This window comes from Schistocerca gregaria, chromosome 1 (genome assembly GCF_023897955.1).
Source record: "Schistocerca gregaria isolate iqSchGreg1 chromosome 1, iqSchGreg1.2, whole genome shotgun sequence".
NCBI classification, from domain to species: domain Eukaryota; kingdom Metazoa; phylum Arthropoda; class Insecta; order Orthoptera; family Acrididae; genus Schistocerca; species Schistocerca gregaria.
This window is the reverse complement of record NC_064920.1, coordinates 719,181,520-719,204,992: the sequence shown is the minus strand read 5'-3', so window position 1 is coordinate 719,204,992 and position 23,473 is coordinate 719,181,520. Positions and strand designations below refer to the sequence as shown.

At 40.0% G+C, this 23,473-nt stretch overlaps 1 protein-coding gene across 2 annotated transcripts in view; it reads right to left on the bottom strand.

Annotated features, from left to right (window-relative positions):
- LOC126266630 (polycomb protein eed-like) overlaps positions 1-23,473 on the bottom strand; it is a 75,193-nt gene that overhangs the window by 27,224 nt on the left and 24,496 nt on the right. For both annotated transcript variants that reach the window (XM_049971002.1, XM_049970992.1), the window contains one exon: positions 2,221-2,392. In XM_049971002.1, coding sequence (XP_049826959.1) covers positions 2,221-2,392 — 172 coding nt within the window. The remainder of the gene's footprint in view (positions 1-2,220; positions 2,393-23,473) is intronic.

The following is a 23,473-nucleotide window of genomic DNA, read 5'->3' as shown; positions in this document are numbered from 1 at the left end:
CTCCCAATTCAAATACCCTCACCCTCATTGTGCCAATGCACCCTCCAATGTTTCCCCTCTCTTATACTCTCCTTTGCTGCTGCCCCCCCCCCCCTTTCCCCACAGCCTCCAAACGCTGCCCTTGGCAGCCTTATCCTACCACCTTCTAGTCCCTACACTCACCACCAGACAGCACTCCTCTCTCCACACACCCATATTCTGCCATCTCTCGCTCTTCTTGTTTCATTTTCCACTGCTGCTTTCGTTCAATGCACCAGTTGTAGTCTCGCTAGAAGGGCTAGAGGGAGGGGTCATGTGTGCATAAGATGTGCCTGCTCGTGTGAATGTGTGTGTGTATTTTCCTTTATTTTCTGAAGAAGGTTTTGGTCGCATGTCATCTATATGGTGAGTAACAATCTATCCTTTTCAATACTGGAATTAAGCTAGAGCAAAAAGCTCATGGTGTGCTGCATGCTTTATGTATGTCCACATTGCTCATTATTGGTCAAAATATCCGATTCTCAAAAGGAAAACTACCCAGAATCTCAATAATAGGAATATAAAATTTATAAAGCTACACTTAGTGTATACACCTGGCAGAAGGTAAAGCAACAAAAGACAAGAATTACATGAACAGGTATGTCAGATTCAGACTGTTCTTTGTGCAATGAGAACACACCACAGTGCAAACTCTAAGGCCACAACACACTTTGATGATAGCATGTGGGGTAAACCAGCACTGGTTGTGTAGGGGGGGGGGGGAGACAGGAAAGTGGGGACAGAGATGTGGGCACCTGATACAATTAAAGAATTGAACTCCCATGTATAAAACAACTTCAAACATCTGATTACTTACAAATAAAGTACAGTATTTAAATGTTTACTTTTAAGCAACCGCCCTCCCCCAACCCAACACACACAAAGCACTTGTGTGGCCACTGTATCTGGCCAGTGTGGCAATATTTATTGGCGCAAGTTGCATCTAGGATAAGAATTTACAATTTTTTGTAAGACAAAATGAAAGCAATGGTGTTCACAGATGACTTTATGATCAGGGGAAACACAGGGGAGTATATTCAGGAACAGCTGAATGCTTGGGAAGAAACTGAACAGTACGGAATGAAATTTAATGTAAACAAATCTGCAATACTAGACAACTAGAAAGAAGGGAAGACCAACAAGTGGAGTACAGACTGGAGATGAACAACTGAAAAACGTGGGAAGTGTGATAGAGGAAAATGAAAGAAATGTGGTAGACAGGCAGAAGCAATCTTGTGAAGTGTCAGGAGCCTGGCTTAGAAGAAAGATGTCTAGCATCCCAATACTGACCTTCACATCTGAAACATGGGTAATTAAGAAGAGAGATGTAAGCAAATTACACGCATGTGAAATGAAGTTTCTCAGAAGTAGGATAGAAGTAACAAGGGGAGAGGGGTTTAGGAGTGAAAGGATAAACAGTATTGTCTTGGTTGTAATTTTAGTTTTTTATTTTTCAACTACACGTTTCACCTTATTTAGGCATCTTCGAGTTATCTTAATTTGGTATTTCTTAGAAGGATCCTTTAGTCAGTGTAGCCAAAGGGCATCGTTGAATATATCAGGCCAACATCACCTTCGTTAAACTCAGTAAAAACTTTTCTAGATGGACGCAAGTGATATCAAGATCTGCATAAAGCATTCCCGTTCACAGGAGCGGGTAACAGAATAAGATGGGGCTCAGATCAAAAGCATAATGTGCCATACTGATACGCATCCAGTGAATAACAGCAATATGAAATGGATAGAGATGTGTGTGTGTGTGTGTGTGTGTGTGTGTGTGTGTGGGGTGTGTGTGTGTGTGTGTGTGTGTGTGTGTGTGTGTTCTCCATCTAACGACTTAGTCTTACAGGTGAATTCTAACAGTGCCCTCCACTACACTGTCAACACCACTACCCATTTCATGTAACTATTTATTTGCTTGGAAAATTCAGGATGGAGTAACAGCAATATTACGAAAAGGATAGATTGCTACTCACCATATAGAGAAGACACTGAGTCGCAGACAGGTAACGAAAAGACTGCCATACATTTGAGCTTTCGGCCAAAAGGCCTTCTTGTAAATACAAAACACACACACACACACACACACACACACACACACACACACACTATTTCTGACAACTAAGGCAAAATTTATTGGCTTTGGTATGCAAACAAGTTGCACAGAGGATAAGAATTTACAGTGTTTTATCCAAAGGATACATCAGGATCAGCGTAACACTGCAACAGCTTAATGCCACTGCCTTCTGGACATTCATAAACTGTCACACGGTTGCTTCCCACAGCTGCAAATATTAAAGGCTGTCCTTCCTTTAAATGATGGTTAAACTGAGCCCCAAATAGAGGCTGACCATGGTCTTCCTTTACACTTGTCCTGTTGGCAAAAACTTGTATTAGGAACATGTGTGATACTAGTTATCTAAATTACACCCTGAAATGAGGTGTCAGACACCATTTTTGAAGTATTAACCCTTTTAGAGCATGAATTCGGAGAACTAATATCATGGACATACAGAAAATTTTTGGAAAACCAACCTCAAAGCCACAAATACACATTTGTGCTTGTACTAGTGACACAAACATTTAGGACTGGGGAGAAGGGGATTCTAATGAATTTAACAATCAAATTACAGTCAATGCCTTTGTCAAGCTGAATAATTATGACAAATGAGTAGTAAAGTTCAGGAGAAAATTATATCAAATAAAACATACTGCACATGTTTAAATAACGCCTTATGAAGAGAAAAAAACCCAACTGGAATAATGATACAAAACAGAACAAAAGCAGAAAAAAAGGCAATGACATGGCTATTCACAATTGGAATAATTATACAAAACAAAACAAAAAAGCTGCTAATAGGTTCACTTATCACTGTTCATGTGTGTTTAAGAACTAACTTATAGACATATACAATACATCCTTTTGAGTCATCAGTTTTCTGACTGGGTTGATGTGGCCCACCACGAATTCCTCTCCTGTGCCAACCTCTTCGTCTCAGAAAACACTTGCAACCTACATGTTCAATTATTCACTGGATGTATTCCAACATCTGCCTTCCTCTACAGCTCTCTCTAGAACCATGGAAGTTATACCCTAATGTCTTGACACATGTCCTATCACCCTGTCCCTTCTTCTTATCAGTGTTCTCCACATATTCCTTTCCTCTCCGGTTCTGCACAGAATCTCTTCATTCCTTATCAGTTCACCTAATTTTAAGCATTCGTCTGCAGCACAATATCTCAAATGTTTCGATTCTCTTCTGTTTCGGTTTTGCCACAGTCCCTATTTTACTATAATACAATGTTCTGATCCAAATGGATATTCATTTCTGCCACTTTTCATTACTTTTGTCTTTCTTCAATTTACTCTCAGTCCTTATTCTGTACTCATCAGACTGTTCATTCCATTCAGCAGATCCTGTAATTCTTCTTCACTTTCACTGAGAATAGCAATGTCATCAGCAAATCTTATCACTGACATTCTTTAACCTCGATTTTTAATTCCACTCATGTACCTTTATTTTATTTCCATCATAGGTTCTTCGATGTATAGATTGAAAACTAGGGGTGAAAGACTACATTCCTGTGTCTCGCCCTTTTTAATCCCAGCACTTTGTCTTGTCTCTCACTCTAGTTATTCCCTCTTGGCTTTTGTATGTGTTGTGTATCACCCATCTCTCCCTAAAGCTTATCCTTATTTTCTTCAGAATTTGTAACATCTTGCACCATTTGACACTGGTGAATGCTTTTTCCAGGTCAACAAATCCTATGAACGTGTCTTGATTTTTTTTGTCTTGCTTCCATTATCAGTTGCAATATCATAACTCCCTTTCTAGTGCCTTTAACTTTCCTAAAGTCAAATTGATCACCATGTAACATATCCGCAATTTTCTTTTCCATTTTTCTGTATGTTATTCTTGTCCACAACTTGGATGCATGAGCTATTAAGCTGACTGTGTGATAATTCTCACACTTATCAGCTCTTGCAGGTTTTGGAATTGTGTGAATATTTTTCAAAAAGTCTACAAACCAACATTAAGTCATTTTGTTGTCACTTCCACCCAGTGATTTTAGAAATTCTCATGAAATATTATCTATCCCTTCCGTCTTATTTAAATTTTGATTCTAATACTGGATCCCCTATCTCTTCTTCTATCACATCATCAGACAGTTTCCCCCTCAAAGAGGCCTTCAATGTCCTCTTTCCACCTATCCACTCTCTCCTCTGGATTTATTGCTTGTAATTTCACCGAAGGTTGCTCTGATTTTATATATGCTTAGTCGTTCTTCCGATGATCATTTCATTTTCAATTTCTTCACTTTTTTATGTAGCAATTTCGCCTTAGCTTCCCTGCACTTCATATTTATTTCACTCCTCCGCAACTTTTATTTCTCTGTTCCTAAATTTCCCTGCACATTTTTGTGCTTCCTTCTTTAATCAGTCAACTGAAGTATTTCTTCTGTCACCCATGGTTTCATTGCAGTTATCTTCTTCCATTTTTTATTTATTTTTTTCCCACTTGAGTGATTGCCCTTTTTAGAAATGTCCATTTCTCTTCAACTGAATGCCTACTAAGCTAGCTCTTACTGCAGTACCTACCACCTTAGAGAACTTCAAACGACTTCTTCATTCCTTAGTACTTCTGTATCCCACTACTTTGTGTATGGATTCTTCCCGACTAATCTCTTAAATATCAGCCTACTCTTCATCACAATGAAATTGTGATCTGAGTCCATATCTGCTCCTGGGTGAACATTAAAACAAGTATCTGATTTCAGAACCTCTGTCTGACCATCTTTTCCAATTACACCTCCTTATCTTGTGAATCTTGAACAGGGTAATTGCTATTACTAGCTGAAATTTACTGCAGAACTCCATTAGTGTTTTTCCTCTCTCATTCCTACTACAAAGCCCATATCATCCCTTAACCTTTTGTTCTACTCCTTCCCCTACGACCGCATTCCAGTCCCCCATGAACTATTAAATTTTCATCTCTCTTCCTACATGCTCTTAAGCCAAGTGTGAAATTCACAAACCTAAGTATTATGTGGATGATCCGTATGTTATTTTAAAAGCACCTGAGAAGTGCATCTCAATATCAACCTTGTAATATAAAAATACATTCCACAACATACTGAATTCACAGATGTTCTTCAACCCATTGATGAAGCATCAAATTAAAAACCTCACATTACATTACAGTAATCTAATAATAGACATGTCAATTCAACAAAAAAGGCAGCATGTTTAAATCTGGAAAGAGGTGGATTGAATGTCTTTTTAATATTCCAACTGCTCCACTCTGGTACAGCTTTCAAACCAGAACACAATGCGGATTGGCAAGACAAAAGCTGTCAGATAATCATGAGGGAGTAGGGCTATCACAGTTTGACAAGCCCTATCTCAACTTAATTTATATATATGCTAGAAGGTAATTAAAGTACTTGTAATAGTGAGTGCCAAATAGACTGAACAACAGAGAGCTGGGAACGCCATCACTCTTCTGAGCAGATAATCTGGCACAGGCTGTTGTATGTCATACATCCTGGTTGTCAACAAGAATCAAAGCACACTGGTTGTAGTTTAGTATGTTATGAGCTGTTGTTAAGTAACCTTTAACTACAGTGGCAGTTACATATGCATGTCAAGGTAAGTTGGGTAACAGAACTTCCTCCCACATTCAACTCACAAAATAACCTTGACAGGAAAATAGTGAGTAACAAAATGACCTTGGCAGGAAAACAGGGAATAATTGGAGCCTTCCTGACAGGCATTCACAAATGGAACAGGAAAGAGGTGAAATTATAATGGTACACCAAGTACTTGACTCGACATCCCTAAAGTGTTTGTACAAGCCATAGATGTGAACACTGCCTCCCATACTGAGCTATATGGCATCGTGTTAGACAGCTGAATGATGTGAGGATATGCACCCAACAGCCTTCCTAATAACCATGAAAAAGAACAACTTAAAGATAAACCTACTGTGGACTGTATTATTAGTAAACTCTCACTGTCATCTAATGTTGTGGCTTTCTTTCACAGAATTCATTTCACACTGGAAATAATAGAATTTTCCTTGGATGTACCAGAACTGGTTCTTTGTTAATCTCTTACAGACATCATTTCCATTTCCACTACTTTACTTGTTGTTCCATTTCCACTACTTTACTTGTTGCTTCTGTTTCTATTGATCACTACAGAGTACTACAATTTTCACAATCATGAGTGTTAATGCATGTAAGATACGAAAGGACAGATTAAGGCTGAATGTTCCATCGATGAAAAACTCTTGAGAGATGGAGAACATACTTTGATGGATTAAGGATGGGGAATGCAGCTGCCTGTGTCCTTTTCAAGGGAACCATCCCAGCATTACATCTCATCTTTAAGATTTATTACTCTGTAAACTACAAGGAAAGATCTGAATATGGCTACAATGCTCCGCTGCCCAAAATCAGCCGATTTGAAATAATAAAAACAGCAGTCAAAAACTGTAAAATAAGTATATTTTCTACACACAAGAATAATGGGCATTTCCCTGTGAGAAGTAAGTTCAGTTCTGATAATTTAGAGAAATTATACAAAACCTAAATCACAACAGCCACTCCTGCCTAATGGGAGTTTAATGCACTAACAATTGTAACTTCACATTTAACTGTAATGAAGAAACATCACTCACACAAATTCTAAATAGTTGGATAGTATACAAAATCACAATACCATCAAAGGAATGGCCACATAAAACAAATAGTGGCCTGAAACTAAATTTGAAAAGAGCTCTTAAAGTCAGTTGCTGTGAATGGGTTTCCTAATGTTAAGCTGTTAGTGGGAAATGTAAAACTGGAGACAGCACACTGAGTACTGCAAGGAGGACATTATCACATGGTGTTTTTTGAGGCACACAATTCAAATGTTTAATTACCTCTAATGAAAATGCAAACTACCAAATTGTTGGCTGGTTGTAAGAAATGAGAGCTGATCAATTACAAATTCATAGACCTATGCAAAGCAAGTACAAGTTGTTAGACACATGACTGCAAAAAGTATAAGCGTATATGCTTACATCAATCTGAATTTTCCAAGTGGACTGTTGATGACCATTCTTATGCAGGTGAAGATAATTAATTATTTCTTTAATGCTGCACATGAAAGTCGGGTAAGAATATTTTAGATGCCGTATCATTACATAATTGGTCATCTAATACACACAACAAAAATAATAGAGCATAGCTAAAGAAAAATGTTGGGAGTATGATCTTACAGATTGCTGAACATGCTACAAGACCTATTCATAGCCCTCAATATTTTATCATAATGCAAGAGTACACATTCCTTCCACTTTCCAACTAACTATAAAGTTGCTTTCATTACACAACAGTTTGAAACTGTTTCACATGCCTTCCTCAAATCAAGTAAGACACTATCAATCTATACATTCTGGGTCTCAGGAACGAACAGAGTAAGCCGAGTTTTGCAAGATCTCTGCTCGCAGACCTCATATTTATTTTTAAAGAGATTTTTCTTCTCCATGAACATTCATAGCGCATCGGCATAAAACAAGTATCATAATTCTACAACAGACTGTTGTCAGCGATCAGGCCTACAGTTATGCGCAACTGTGCAAACATCCTTTCTTGAAAATGGCAAATACCTGCACCTCTTCCCACCCCAAGGCACCCTTCGTTGCTCCAGTGAGAGCTGCCAGGAGAGGAGCATTTTCTGCAACATAATCTCTGTAGAATCTCGCAGGCATATTTCCAGTGTTGAATAGTTTTAGCTGATTTTCTATTTCAGGATTGCTTAGTTCATTATCTCCCATTTCAGCATTTATGTAATGACTGAAAGAGGACCCAAATTATAGTCTTCTCCAGCAAAACAATTTCGGAAGACCGAATTCAGTATTTTGGCCTTCTCTGTCATCATCTGTCTTGGTGTCAGTATGACCTCTATCTGCTTGCTTACTTTACATCGGACTAAAACTTCTTAAGATTTTCAGTTTTATCATTTGGAAAAATTTTACTTCAAAATTCACTGAATAGTTCTTGCTTTTCTCCCTCAATTCTCATTTTGGCTTCATTCAGCTTCTCTCTCTCCACCAGGCTTTGATTGCTTAAATTGGAGATTAAGCTCTCTTTGCTTTTGCAGCAACTCTAACATGACTACTGAACCATGTTGGGTCTTCTCCATCCTTTACAAATCCACTTGGCACATAATTGTCTAACGGATATTGTACAATGATTTGAGTTCTACCCATTCATGCTCCACATCTTTGTCTTCTGACCTGAATATTCAATGTTGAGTACTTAAACACTCTGAAATACTCCGCAATTTCTCTGCTAACCAATAACATTTCCATCCTTTATTAACATTCCTTGTTACACCCCTACTCACTGACCCTGTCCTAGCTTTATGATCACTGATTCTCTCCTCAATGCAAACCGATTTTAGAAGTTCTGTTAGTTACTAGGTCTAAAACACTGGTTCTTTACCGAGCGAGGTGGCGCAGTGGTTAGCACACTGGACTCGGATTCGGGAGGATGGCGGTTCAATCCTGCGTCCGGCCATCCTGATTTAGGTTTTCCATGCTTTCCCTGAATTGCTCCAGGCAAATGCCAGGATGGTTCCTTTGAAAGGGCATGGCCGACTTCCTTCCCTGAAACCGATGACCTTGCAGTTTGGTCTCTTCCCCCAAAACAATCCAACACTGGTTCTTTAACTATCTACATGAAGTAATTATCAGACCAGACATTCGAACAATCTGTTATCTGTACCTGAAGGATGATGGTCAGGGATCAGTGCCTAGTGTTACACTCGTCCCTGTGAGAAGAAAACAGTAGATGGACACTCGATCAGTTGGCTGTGGTAGCTCATGGTCCACACGCTTTGTACACTAAACGGTGAGGATGTATACTTTGTTTTGCGAATGTTAACTCAACTGCGAATAATAAGTGAGTCTCTAACACTGCAATCTGAGTGGATTCGAATCATACAGTACTGAATTCCTGGTCCTCCAGTAACATTTACGTTTTTGTCTGTGGACCAAACATTTTGGTCCTTGCGAGCCTGACGGATGGATCTGACAAAGTGACATGCAGGATCAGCCATCCACTGGTGGAATGGCAGTGACTAGTTTCAATGAAGCAGCATGGACTCCCAGCCAGTAGCATCAACACAGTGCATCTATAAGCTAAGTTCCTGGGTCTGGCTATCCTACTTCCTATAGCACTCATTCTAACTGTTGCTTCTGCTGTTGCCTGATACTACTAGCTTTCCAAGATGGACAAGGTTTTAAGAAAGAACCTTGCTATTACACGACTGTTGGTGAAAGCAAACTTCATGCAGTTAATGTTTGGAAACGAATTCGAAATAACAGGCAAATAGGGCACTTTGGAGATAACAGTCAAGATAGAACAGTTGTGAAAGACTGTGGAGAAGTAAGAGAATGTATAGTCACAGTTCAAACTGTTTTAAGATGTAGATATGCATGCTGAGAAAGACATTATTATGATTTTGTGTTTGAAAGGAATAAAATACTGGGTCATTTGTCTCTCCACTTCACGAGTGAAACACAGAAAAATGTAAAAAGCGAAAAAAGTGGGGACTTGGTTGCTTGAACTATAAAAGCAAGTCAAGGAGTTTGAAAAAGGGCATGACAGTAGTAGTAACATGATAGGTAAAAGAAAATGGAGATAACCCAGGCAGCACCTTGCACAAGAGGGTCCAAAGACACAACAGGATGAGGGAGGAAGGAAGTAATGTGCGGTCACACAGAGGGTACCTGCCACTGGGGGAGGGTATCCCCACTACCCACAACAACCCTTAACACTGAATGTGGAGGAGTATTATAGTTTAGTGTAAAATACACTCTGCCTCAGGAAATGCAACACTTTGGTTGTGGCTGTCTCATCATCCACAAGCACCTGAGGTACGCAAGCTGAGAGTGTGCTGCAGATCATCCAGTAGAGCGCACTCAACAAGAACATGAGCTACTGTCAGTAGACTACTGCAGCTGAAGTGCGGATAATCCTCCCAATTCAGAAGGGACTCGTGGGAGAGTCTTGTTTGGCCAATGTGTAGTCGGCACAACACAATGGCATCTTTCTGAGAGGCCTGGAAAGAGGTATGCCACACTTTAGTGGACTCTTTTAACTGCTTTCAACTTGTTTTGGGTCTTAGTAGCCTGCCATTTCAATTCCCAGAACCGCAAAATGTGGCATCGAAGCTTTAATTGTAAGTGGATCTACTGTAGCTGCGTCTTTAGCTAGATGGTTGACAAGTTCATTTACTGTAATACCCATGTTGCTCAGTGTCCAGCTGAAGGTCACTGTCTTTTCAGAGCTGTAGAGGTCACAATAAGTCCTGGATGTTGTCGACCGAAGAATTTTTGAGATAGCACTGGAATATAAGCAACTCGTAGAATTGCTACAGATTAGAAAAGTTCATCATGGTCATTGATTTGACGTACTACAAAGTCAAGATATGGCAACGACTCTGGAGTGTTTACTTCTGGAGGCACTTGGCATAGAGTGCTTATGGGGTCCCCTTGAATGTCCAAAGGCGTAACCAGCCCTGTCGTTGACTTTTGATCCGTCTGTGTAGATACATACCGAATTAGAATAATCATGGAGGACTGAACGAAACAAGTGTTGGAGAAAGAGAGGACCATCATCCTTCATGAGGCCACAAAAGAGGTCCATCCATATAACAGAAGAGGGGCAGACCGTGGGTTATGTCTGGAGGGAGTTCTAGAAACACAGACTTAAGGAGACTGTTGGAAGTCCTGCAGTATAATACTGAGTTGGATCCCAGTTGGTCTATCCAGTTTGGTGCAATGCGCAAACAGTCTGAAATATTGGTTATGGGGTACAGTTAAGTGACACAGGTGAGTAGGCATCTGACAGATTGAGACTACATAATTTGCCAGAGGCTGCTGTCATTTAACCCACAGCAGTTGGACACCAGCTTCTGCCAGCAGGCTGCCAACCAAACACCAATGTGGTGAACAGGGTACAGCATGTTCATGACGTATGATGCTCCCGATCTAGAGGAAATACATCTGTAGTGCAAATGGGATAAAATTAGTGCTTTGTAAAATCTCAGAAGAACTATGCAGTCCACACTCCACATGGCATTACTAAGAAAATCGAGAACATTTAGCTTCTTCATACAAGTTGCCTTGAGCTGGCAGACATGTGGCAGCAAATTAAGCTCACTGTCAAATAAAGTATACCTAATAACTGAAAAGTTTTAACAACTTAAGAGACTCGCCCCCAAGGTAAATTTCTGGGTGCAGCTGCATAGTCCAGAGTCAGCAAAAATGCACAATTCGTTTTTCTGCAGGAGAAAATTGATAGCCGAGATTCAGGGCTCAGTCATGTACTGCACAGAAAACCCCCTGAAGTTGGTGCTCAGCAGTGGGCAGTGATGCAGAGGCATAATATAGGCAAAGATCATCCACCCAGTGATGGAGAGATTGTGGGACCCACTACATTTACGATACCTTATATGGTGTTGGCAAACAGCATTATGCTTAGAACAGATCCCTGAGGGGCTCCAGCTTCCTGTACATATTGGTTCTTGAGACTCAAGCCCATCCAGACCTGAAAAAGTTGAAGAGGTAGGAAATTTCAGATAAAAATGGGTAAATTGCCCTGAAACCCCACTCGTGGATTGTAGGCAGGATGTGATGTTGGCAGGTGTTATCTTATGTCTTCTGTAGGTCAAAGTACTCAGCAATCAAATGTTGGTGCTGTGCAAAAGCATCATGCACTGCAGATTCCAGATGAATTAGGTGACTTGTGGTTGACCAGAAAGCCTGAAGGCCTCTTTGGAATAGTGATTTATGCCCTCCATCTTAAAGGCAATAACGAAGACAGCAGTTGACCATTCGTTCAAATAGCTTCTCATTCGCCAGAGGGGTTGGCCAGTAGTTGGTTAAAATATGTGAGCCGTTTCCCAGTTTGAGGACAGGAATAATATCTTCCCACCATTGAGAGGGAAATTTGCCTTCCCGCCAAATATGGTTAAAAAGCCTGAGGATATGATTCGTGTTGTTGGCAAAAACATGTCTGAGCATTTGATTGTGGATTTTGTCAGGTCCTCCGTCCTTATCTCGGCACACTGCCAAAGCACTGTGAAGCTCCCATTCACTAAAAGCAATGTTATTCGATAAGAGAGCCGTGTGCATGGAAGGATAGCAGGTGGCGCTCAATAAGGTGTTTCTGCGTCAGGAAATGAAGATGGTAATTACTGCAAGTGAATACTTCAGTGAAGTATGCCACAAAACATTCAGCAATACCACAGGATGAGTGCAGATGTTACCATTGACAAGGGTGCCAGGAACTGCTGTGGGTGATGGATGGCCGCAAATGCAGCAGAGTTTAGTCCATGCTTGGGACAACGGGGTGTGGGATCGCTTAGAAGATACATATTGCTCCCAACACTCCTGCTGCCTTCTATTGATCCCAGAACATGGAACTTGCCGAATATGCAACATGCTGATCCAGAGGTTTTCGTGACAAGATCAACTTATTGCTAGAAGCAAAATTTTGTCTTTACATTTAAAGTAAAGGGCTATCCTCACCAGCTACTCATCATGTGCTTCAAGAAACAGAACTAGGTTAGGTGATATTGGACAACAGAGAACACCAGCTTGTCATGGCATCTGGTCAAGTCTAGCTTTGTAAAAACAAGACTGACATTCAAATATGTTCAATTCTGGGAGACAGAAAACTGAAATCAAGTCATGACAACAAAATAAAAAAGTAATAGTATGAAGCACAATTGGTGGAACACACGACACACAATTCCACAGGTACATTTGTTGTCGGCATTTTCATTTCATGAAAAGCCAAGTCAGTCAGTTGACTCTTTCCACAAGGCAGCTAGAAGTTTCTCTCAAACTTAACAGTGACTAGTGAATGAACAGAAAGTTAAGGGAAGCTGCATTTAGTTCATGAGGCAATATGAAAACATTTGTGGGGAACCACGACTCCGAGATACTGGAAATAACTGCAGCTGTGGCATGGAACCATCTACAGTGGAGAATCTGACAGTTCGAGAAGTATCTCCTGCAGACATGCCATGAAAACCGCCTGTGGTGGGAGGGATCTACTTGGCTTAAAGATGATGACACTTCACTTTCTGTATTAGACACCTCTAATGTTTCTACATTTCAGGAGGTGCCTTGAAAAAGAGGTAAAGTTCTCTGACGTGAGCAGAGCAATCTGAGGCAAGGAACACATCAATCATCACTTTGTTCCTCCAACATCACCAAGTTCTAGCAGAACATGGGAATCAGGAGTGAAGTTCTTCAAATACCACTTGCAGCGGACAATGGAAACCATTTGTCCAACATTCAAAGAGCTGACAACCTGCTGACTTGTCAAATTCAGGCTTGCTTGAACTCTCATTCTCTCATGCCACTGTCTTGCAATCCTACTGATTCTCAACTCCTCATTCGGCTAATTTCCTAATTCGAACATCAATCACAAGAATCCCTCAGCAAGATTTAGGTACACCCCAACTGAGCATGCTTGCAAGGTAGGAACTACTGCAACAAGGACTGCAGATCTTTCGGTGCCGCTGGTCATCTGACTTCCTGCATCACCTGCAGCAGCGAGCCAAGTGATTGTAGTAAGAGAAGATAACTTGCCATTCTTGTGCTGGAAGCTGGCCATCACTGAAGGAGTACATCTTGGTCATGACAGAATGGTGCAAGTGGCCAGTAATCGCACACGAGGGGTTTTCAAGAGAGTAGTCTCAAACTATGTCCTTTACTGAGTGAAGTGATACAAAAGTAAACAGATGCTCAGGTTTTTTACCTTTTACATTTTCTGTTCTGTGTGCCTCTTCACTAAGCAGATTCAGAGTATTTGATCTTTTTTTTCCCAGCGTATTTTTTATTTATGTGATTGTGATTTTCAGGTGTCACTTATAAACTCTGTTGACAGAACTGCTGATTGAAAGCTGCAATGATGTATGTATTTCCACATGTTCTTCTTTAACCTTAAGCAGAACTTTTATTATTTTGGAGAGAAAGTAATATTTCCTTTGCAGCCAGTATGTTTTGTCATTACATCAATATGAGTCCCAGGAGAGTGCTGCCCTTTCTGGCATTATTTGTAACTGAGGGACAATCATGTTCAGCAGCAACCCATCCCAGGGCATCTAACGGTACACTCATCCCTATGAGAGAACAGTGGTGAATGGTGACTCAGTTGGTCGACTGTTGTTGCTAGTAACCCCTGAGACTTTTATGTTAAACAACAAAGATGTATATTTTGTTTTGTGATTGTTAACTCAGTTGTGAATAAAAAATGATGTCCTTTTTGGCAGAATAATATAACTGGCTAGATTAAAAATCTACTTGCCAAGTGGTGGCAGAACACACACATAAGAGGTTATAATTAGGCAAGCTTTTGTAACCTGTGGCTTCTTCTTCAGGTAAATCTCCCCCATCCCATCTAGTAAGTCCCCATCAACCCGCAGTTCTGGGCGACTTTCCTGAAATTTACCCCTTTTTCTAGACCTCTCCAGTCCTCTTGTTTCACCTCTCTTCCTTCCCCTTCAACCCTTCTGCCTGAGTAAGGAGCCACAGCCTCCGAAAGCTTGCCTAGTTATAACTTTCTTTTATGTGTGCGTTCTTCTGCCGCTAGATGAGTAGATTTTTTTACCTATCCAATTATATTACAAGTGATTCTGTAATAGATGTCGTCATTCACTGCAATCTGAATCTGAATCTGTCTGAACCATTCTACAATCTTCCCAGCACTAGGATCTTCTCCCACTACTATCCTTCTACATCTACATCTACATCCATACTCCGCAAGCCACCTGACGGTGTGTGGCGGAGGGTACCCTGAGTACCTCTATCGGTTCTCCCTTCTATTCCAGTCTCGTATTGTACGTGGAAAGAAGGATTGTCGGTATGCTTCTGTGTGGGCTCTAATCTCTCTGATTTTATCCTCATGGTCTCTTCGCGAGATATACGTTGGAGGGAGCAATGTACTGCTTGACTCTTCGGTAAAGGTATGTTCTCGGAACTTTAACAAAAGCCCGTATCGAGCTACTGAGCGTCTCTCCTGCAGAGTCTTCCACTGGAGTTTATCTATCATCTCCGTAACACTTTCGCGATTACTAAATGATCCTGTAACGAAGCACGCTGCTCTCCGTTGGATCTTCTCTCTCTCTCTTCTATCAACCCTATCTCGTGCGGATCCCACACTGCTGAGCAGTATTCAAGCAGTGGGCGAACAAGCGTACTGTAACCTACTTCCTCTGTTGTCGGATTGCATTTGCTTAGGATTCTTCCAATGAATCTCAGTCTGGCATCTGCTTTATCGACGATCAACTTTATATGATCATTCCATTTTAAATCACTCCTAATGCGTACTCCCAGGTAATTTATGGAATTAACTGCTTCCAGTTGCTGACCTGCTATTTTGTAGCTAAATGATAAGGGACCTATCTTTCTATGTATTCACATCACATTACACTTGTCTACATTGAGATTCATTTGCCATTCCGTGCACCATGCGTCAATTCACTGCAGATCCTCCTGCATTTCAGTACAATTTTCCATTGTTGCAACCTCTCGATACACCACAGCATCATCTGCAAAAAGCCTCAGTGAACTTCCGATGTCATCCACCAGGTCATTTATGTATATTGTGAATAGCAACAGTCCTATGACACTCCCCTGCGGCACACCTGAAATCACTCTTACTTCGGAAGACTTCTCTCCATTGAGAATGACATGCTGCGTTCTGTTATCTAGGAACTCCTCAATCCAATCACACAATTGATCTGATAGTCCGTATGCTCTTACTTTGTTCATTAAACGACTGTGGGGAACTGTGTCAAACGCCTTGCGGAAGTCAAGAAATACGGCATCTACCTGTGAACCTGTGTCTAAGGCCCTCTGAGTCTCGTGGACGAATAGCGCGAGCTGGGTTTCACACGACCGTCTTTTTCGAAACCCATGCTGATTCCTACAGAGTAGATTTCTAGTCTCCAGAAAAGACATTATACTCGAACATAATACGTGTTCCAAAATTCTACAACTGATCGATGTTAGAGATATAGGTCTATAGTTCTGCACATCTGTTCGACATCCCTTCTTGAAAACAGGGATGACCTGTGCCCTTTTCCAACCCTTTGGAACGCTTCGCTCTTCTAGAGACCTACGGTACACCGCTGCAAGAAGTACCCCACACACACATCTTTGTTAACTCCACTACCCACCCCACCCCAGCTAGATTGCTGCTAATCTCAGACGTAGCCGCAGTCATGTCTGAGTGCTTGGAAATAGTGACCACGTGTGTGTGTGTGGGGGGGGGGGGGGGGGGGGGGGGGCGCTTGTATTACAAAGAAGGACTTTGTTCAAATGCTGAAATATTTCTAACATTCTTTTTCATTGTCCTCCCCTGTACGTGGTGAACAGCAATCTATCTTTTCCACAGTCAGTAACTTCTGAGGCATAAAAAATTAAAATATGTTGTAGATTTCTTTAATATTAATGGATATGGAGCAAATTAAGTCAAATTCTACTGCAGTTACAAGAGATGCTTTTAGCTTGAATACAGAAGAAGTGTTAAAACTTCCTGGCAGATTAAAACTGTGTGCCCGACTGAAACTCGAACTCGGGACCTTTGCCTTTCGCGGGCAAGTGCTCTACCATCTGAGCTACCAAAGCATGACTCACGCCCGGTCCTCACAGCTTTACTTCTGCCAGTATCTCGTCTCCTACCTTCCAAACTTTACAGAAGCTCTCCTGCGAACCTCGCAGAACTAGCACTCCTGAAAGAAAGGATACTGCGGAGACATGGCTTAGCCACAGCCTGGAGGATGTTTCCAGAAGAAGTGTTGCTTAAATGAAACTTTAGCAGATAAGTTGTTTTATGGTAAACACTTAACAAAAAGTCAATCACTTGCTATGTTAAGTTCTATATTTATCAAGTTCATAGTGTGCTTGTTGCAAGGGTGGCAAAACCTGGTCCACTGTCGAAGAAACTGAACTAAAAGCTTAGTTTTATTAACTGTATAGGTTTGAATGAAACCAGTTGGTTTAATTATTTTCTTCCAGTAATACATTACTCACTTGTGTGTTCATCATCACAAGTGCTGTTTCATAGGAGCACAAGAAACATAAGAGCCTATAAAAATAATGCAGAATGAGTTTTAAGTGAAACACATATTCCATAAACTTCCAGGCAGGCTAAAACAGTGTGCTGGATCGTGACTCAAACGTAGAACTTCGCCTATTGAGGGCAGTACTAGTCCACCAAGGTACACATGAGGGTTGTTGTAAAGTTTGTAAATTAGGGGAAAGGCATGGTCAGAATTGAAAGCAGGAGGGCAGGTCATGAGACGAGACTGGCAAACTCAGTAAGAGCATATAAGACAATATACTGGGTTTGAGCCTTAGCACACCTGTTTCTTTTTCTTTCTTTTTTCTGCCTTCAATTTAACAATGGGTCTAAAAGTTAAATGCACTTTACCACCAAAGACAAAGCAGGCCAAAGATTTGCATTACCCTCTACACATGCTTTTGCCCTTTTTTTTTGGTAGAGGGTGAAGGTGCCAGAGGAGTTAGTTCTAATTCATCTCTAAAAGCACGAGGAAACATTTTTTAACTGGTCTGCCATTATCACATATCTGTCACTACAATGTGGCATAATCGACAAATGTGGCATACTTAACATTATTAATGAAATAAAACATACAATTTAAATTACTGCAATTGCATATTCTAAATAATTCTGCACACCAAGGAATAAAAATACTCTGAAAATTCATTCCTGAGTGCTCTGTGTATTATTAATGGTAGTGAATTCTATATTTCCAGAACCAATCCACAAATGACCAGCAAAACATTTTTCTGGTGCAAAGTACAAAGCCATATAGTACTTAACTTTTAATTTATATGAGACAAATCAGGTAAAGAAAGTAACAAAAGATATCACAGTTGTGGTGTTGTCTATCATTGTGAGACCCACACCTCCCTGGAGTCCCAAGGTGCCACTGCCACACAGTCGTTACGAAATATGGCTGCAACGGACATGTGTTGAGTTCTGTCCAGTTGGAAAGTGTCTGTAACAGCTGCATTTAGAATATCCAGAGACTGAGATCTACAGACCTGCCATACCACACAGCTCCATGGGCTTTGGCTGCTTCTATGTATACTTGGAAATCACGAGACATATCTGTATAAATAATTCCACGTCTGTTTACTTCAGTCACAGCAGTGTCTTTCAGTAGTAAATAAAGAGATGTGCTATTTGACTATATGTGTTAATCAGCTGACTGTTCTTTGTACATCTGAGTGTACAGGGACCCAACAGCAGCGACAGGGTGGGCACTCGCTTTGTTCGCTATGGTAAATTGTACTAAGTCGTCTTTTACAGTACTATTTTTGGGTTTTAGTTACCTAATGCTTGGCTTCTCATCAACTCAAATTGTACAGTTAACAAACACTTCAAGGCATGTTACAAGCAGCAGAAGCAGCAGCAAGCCCCCCTCCCCCATCAATTTGTTCAAGTTCAACCAGCGCAGCAATTGGCATGAGACTTTGCAGGGCATTTTTAGTGGCATCGTTCCCAGTCACTTTATAGAAGGATACATGCAGGGTGATTCTGCACTGTGAGCCACCAAAGCATCAGGTAAATACTCAACTTATGATGACCCTGAGAAAGTTTTTTCACAAAATACTGGTAAAGAACCCACCAAGGGAGATTGTATAAGGAAGTATTTAATCCTGCTATGTGCAGCAGTAAGCAAGGCACTTTGTGTGCTTACTTTGAAAGATACTGAAATAAAACAAATCAACTATTACACTCACAAAATGGCACTGACTGATGTGCCAAAAATATTAAAGGAGAAACTCCTGACATGCATCAGAGAAAAAGCAGTTCTGTCTCCAGGAACAAGTGCAACTGGTGGTGACCAACTCGATCCACGCATCTTAGACATTTGCAGTGCCAATGACTCAGTAACAACCATTGAATATAAAGTATCTGAATCATGTCATATTTACGATCAACCGAGTGTCAATTTGCAAAATATTCTAACCATTACAGAGAGTTTTTTCAAGAGAAGTCTGGCACATAATTAATTGTTATGAATGCAAACTAGAAGATGAACCTCACTAAACCTTCAATTTGTCATCAAACCCCATCCTATAGGCAGAGAGATCTGCCATTTTTTGTAAAGTATATGTTACATGAGGCATTCATTGAACAGTCTATCCATTACACACTATTCTTCCAACAAAACTGCTAAATTTGTACCATAGACATTTAGGGACCTCTCCTACAAGCAAAGACTGGAGCCCACAAAGTGGTAACATTCTATTACAAATTTAGTAAATATTTATAGCTGCATACAGTCTGGAATGAGACAGGTAAATCTCTGATCTGATGCATACAAACTGACTGTTTTGAGAGAATTGGTCAAGCTGGCGTTCTGCTCTAAGACTTTCCAAGTGACAAAAGCAATATTGTCCTAAAGAACAGTGGGATAAAACTAGTTTTAATTCCAAGATATCATCAGGAAGGGAATCCACTTAAAACTTTTCCACAAACTGTCTCGACTTCTGTGTCCATACTTATAATGAGACCAGATGCAAACTAAGAGGATAGAATACATTATCTGTTGAAAAGTATCTGCAATTCCCAGTGTAATCTGAAACTGAGCACTAGACTTCACAACAGGTGGACTCTGCCAGTATAAAAAGAGGCAAGGAGTGCTGTGTTGCAGTAACAGCAGACTGGGTCAGCCAGAAGGGCTCAGGAACATCTTACAGGTACTACTCATTGGGTATCACCTGATTAACAAATCTATCAAGGACATTCCAACCCTTTTAAAGCTGCCCAAGTTGACTGTTGGTGACAAGATTGTTAAGATAAAATGCAGAAGAATAACCACAGCTAAAGAAGACCAAGCAGACCTCGTGTACACTGAGTACAATGGTCGAGTAGCTCCTCATAAATGCGAAACAAGACTTGATATGCTGCAAAGAATGACACTACTGGACAGTGGATGACTGAAACCGAATTATTTGTAGTGAATCATGTTATAACCTGTGGAAATCCAAAGGAAGGGTTTGTGTTTGGCTAATGCAAAGAGAATGTTTCCTGTCATAATCTGTGTGCCAAGAGCGAAGTAAAGAGGAGGTGGTATTACAATGTGGGAGTGTCTTTTGTGATAAGCATGTGGTCTCCTTATTGTGATTAAGAAAATGCCAAATGAATGAAAATGCTTAATGTTAAGGGAATGAACACATTTTTCGGCATTGGGTACCTTATGCAGTACAGAAACAGTAGGGAGACGACAACTGTTTGTATCATGACATGGCACCCTGTGGTAAAGCAGCAACTATAAGGCAATGATCTGCCAAACACACCAACAATTTACTCACCATGTGAGTTGCTGTTTGACAGCATAGAGAGCCACAAAAAGTGCAAACCCATTCCAAACCTCGAATGAGGTAAACCATGCTGAGTGGATAGTCACTCAGACAAACATTGACAAACTTATCTACGAAAGGAAACAAAAAATATCATATTTCGATAAAAAAAAAAAAAAAAAAAAAAAAAGTCACAAAATCTGCACACGTAAAGGTTGGTGTCTTAGTTTTAGTTCACTATCATAAACCTTCCCTAATAGCCAAGAAAATAAAGAAGTATAGTTATAGACTGTGTGCAGCTCAGCTTTCAGAGTTCAGGGAAAGTCAAAGGATTATACACACATGAGGATGTAAAACCATATTAAAATGTATAGAGCATTGCAAATAAATATATTTTGACAATATGAACTATATGATTTATTGTCTAGCATAACCGTATTCCTTATTTGCAATTAAGGTGTTTTTCACATGTTAATATGACAATAATTTGTGATAGCAGATATGGAATCCACATGCTGCTTAGCCGGATAGTATTTTTTCCATATGTAAACTGTACTGTATGTTTAGGATTTAGGGGGGCAAGAAAATTTAAGTGTTTACTGAGCATGATTGTGCCCCGTTTCTTCTTCTTCTTATTTTTGCACTTTCAAGAATAAACTCAGTACCGATTCTACCTCCGAAGAACTAACAATACAAATAAGAACCATGATAGTCCAGGCCGAAATTTCATCCATGTAACAAAATGATTCTAACAGGTCATTTTGATTTGCTATGCTAAAGAAAAGTCAGGTAAACATATAATTCATAGTCTCTTTCGTTGGAGACATAATGTTTGTAATGATAAATGTGTGTCGAGGATTGACACAGTTACTTTAAGAGTGTGCAGTGTGTCCCATGTCATGGGTATGCATGTGTCAATTGTGCTGTCAGTAATAAGAGCTTGTAGCTTACCTTGTATTAGACAATCTGATCTGCCATTCAAGAATTCAGATATCTGAAAATTCACTGCATGTAAACAATTGGTAGTGAACTTACAAACATTCTTCAAGTGCCATAACAACTCACTTGCCACATACCTGCATCCACTGTGCCGCGAAGATAGGTAAACTTTAACAATATGCCTAGAAATACTGTGTGTATTGACTGTTCCAACAAAGTGGTGGATCTGTGTTTATTCAACCGCCATTATACACTAAGCAGAAAAGTGACTGCGAGAAGCCATCTGGTAATACGAAAGCAAAAGTGCCATGGAAATACACTGGCATTTCTGATAAATAAAGGAAACATACAACGCTTTGTAGAAATATTTCCAAGCTTTTTTTACATTTAAAAGTACAAATTGCACTTTTAGGCTAATTGTATTAATTGAAATTGTTGTTTTATCCTGTTTGCCACATCATCTGGGTTTCCCCCCCCCCCCCCCCCCCTCGATGCAAACTACAGTAGACGACAAATACATGTCCCCGTAGAGGTCACTGGGACCATTATGTTGATTGTAATGAATTAAACTAATATTTGTCACTCAATTTATTAAACATGAGCTACGTCACGAAATTGCAAAGCCAGATTCGTGTTGACAATGCATTCTGTCACCCCACATCCTAACTGCCCGATATCGAATTTGTACGGGAAACAATGTATTGACATACGACAAGATTGCCAGATCACACTCTGCTATTGGTTTTTGGGACGGTTTTCCAACAGCTACCAGGATGAATATTAAGACCTACATCTGCATGCAGTTCAATTGGATTGATTCCAGGGTTTGACAATAAAAATCATGTACTACCAAAGTATTTATACAAAAGCAACAAAAATAACATCATATGTACTTGTGAATGTGTTTAAACTAACTACTATCAAAGGAAAGGAATGTATATAAATGTAGGAGGAGATCTGAGTATGTACTTTAAGACAAGATTCATAAGATGCATTTTTTCCACACATTTGTGTTCATAGTCTTATCTAATGCCTGTGAAAAAACCTATTTTAAACAAACAATGGGGGGAAAAAATCTTGAAATAGTGTGTAAAGTAACATGCAGTGAAAAAAACTTTTTTGTTTGCATTTGTTGAACTTCATAGCAAAGCTATGTGGTAAGGATGAAAAACTGATTCTGGTGTACTGTGAGAAGCAATATGTCTTCAACAAACAGTTTTTGGTCTCCTGTCTCCCCCTTCCTTGTACACAATAAGGTGTTTCTCATTTGCCTTTGTCATAGAACAGCTTACAATTTCGTAAGTTTTATTTAAAAGACTGAACAGTAACAGTCAAAGCACTTGAAAATTTGAATAGTAGACTTAGTCTATACTTCTTCGACAGTTAATGAAAAATAATTTTCAATAAGGAAACAAAGACACAAACTTTGGCAGAAATGATTTTGAACTGAATAATTTCTATCTACTAGAGGGCAATGTAGAGTGTATTATTACTATTATTATTAATTATTATTGTTGTTGTTTTTGTTTTAACCTCCAACATAACAACACGTATCATCGATACCTAAAAATTAAATGGATTTTACCACCTCCAACAAAGTAGGCCACAGATCTGCATTGCTCTCTACACATTGGTTTGTCTTCCTCTTGTTGAAGATAGACACAATGCCAAAGAAGTTATTTCTAGTTCATCATGGAAAGCAGGAAGATGAATTTTGTTTTAACATCCCGTCGACAAGGTCATTAGAGACGGAGCACAAGCTCAGGTCAGGTCACGGAAGGATGGGGAAGGAAATCGGCCATGCCCTTTCAAAGGAACCATCCCTGCATTTGCCTGAAACGATTTAGGGAAATCACGGCAAACCTAAATCAGGATGACTGGAGACGGGATTGAACCATCGTCCTCCCGAATGCAAGTCCAGTGTGCTAACCATTGCGCCACCTCACTCAGTGATTTTTGTTAACTGGTTTGCCATTACAGGGTGGTGTAATTAGCATAATGTGGTGTACTTAACATTACTGTGAAAGCAGAATTACAATATACATTATTCCAAGTACATACTTAGAATAATTTTGTGCCCCAAGGAAAATAAAAAAGCAAGATAA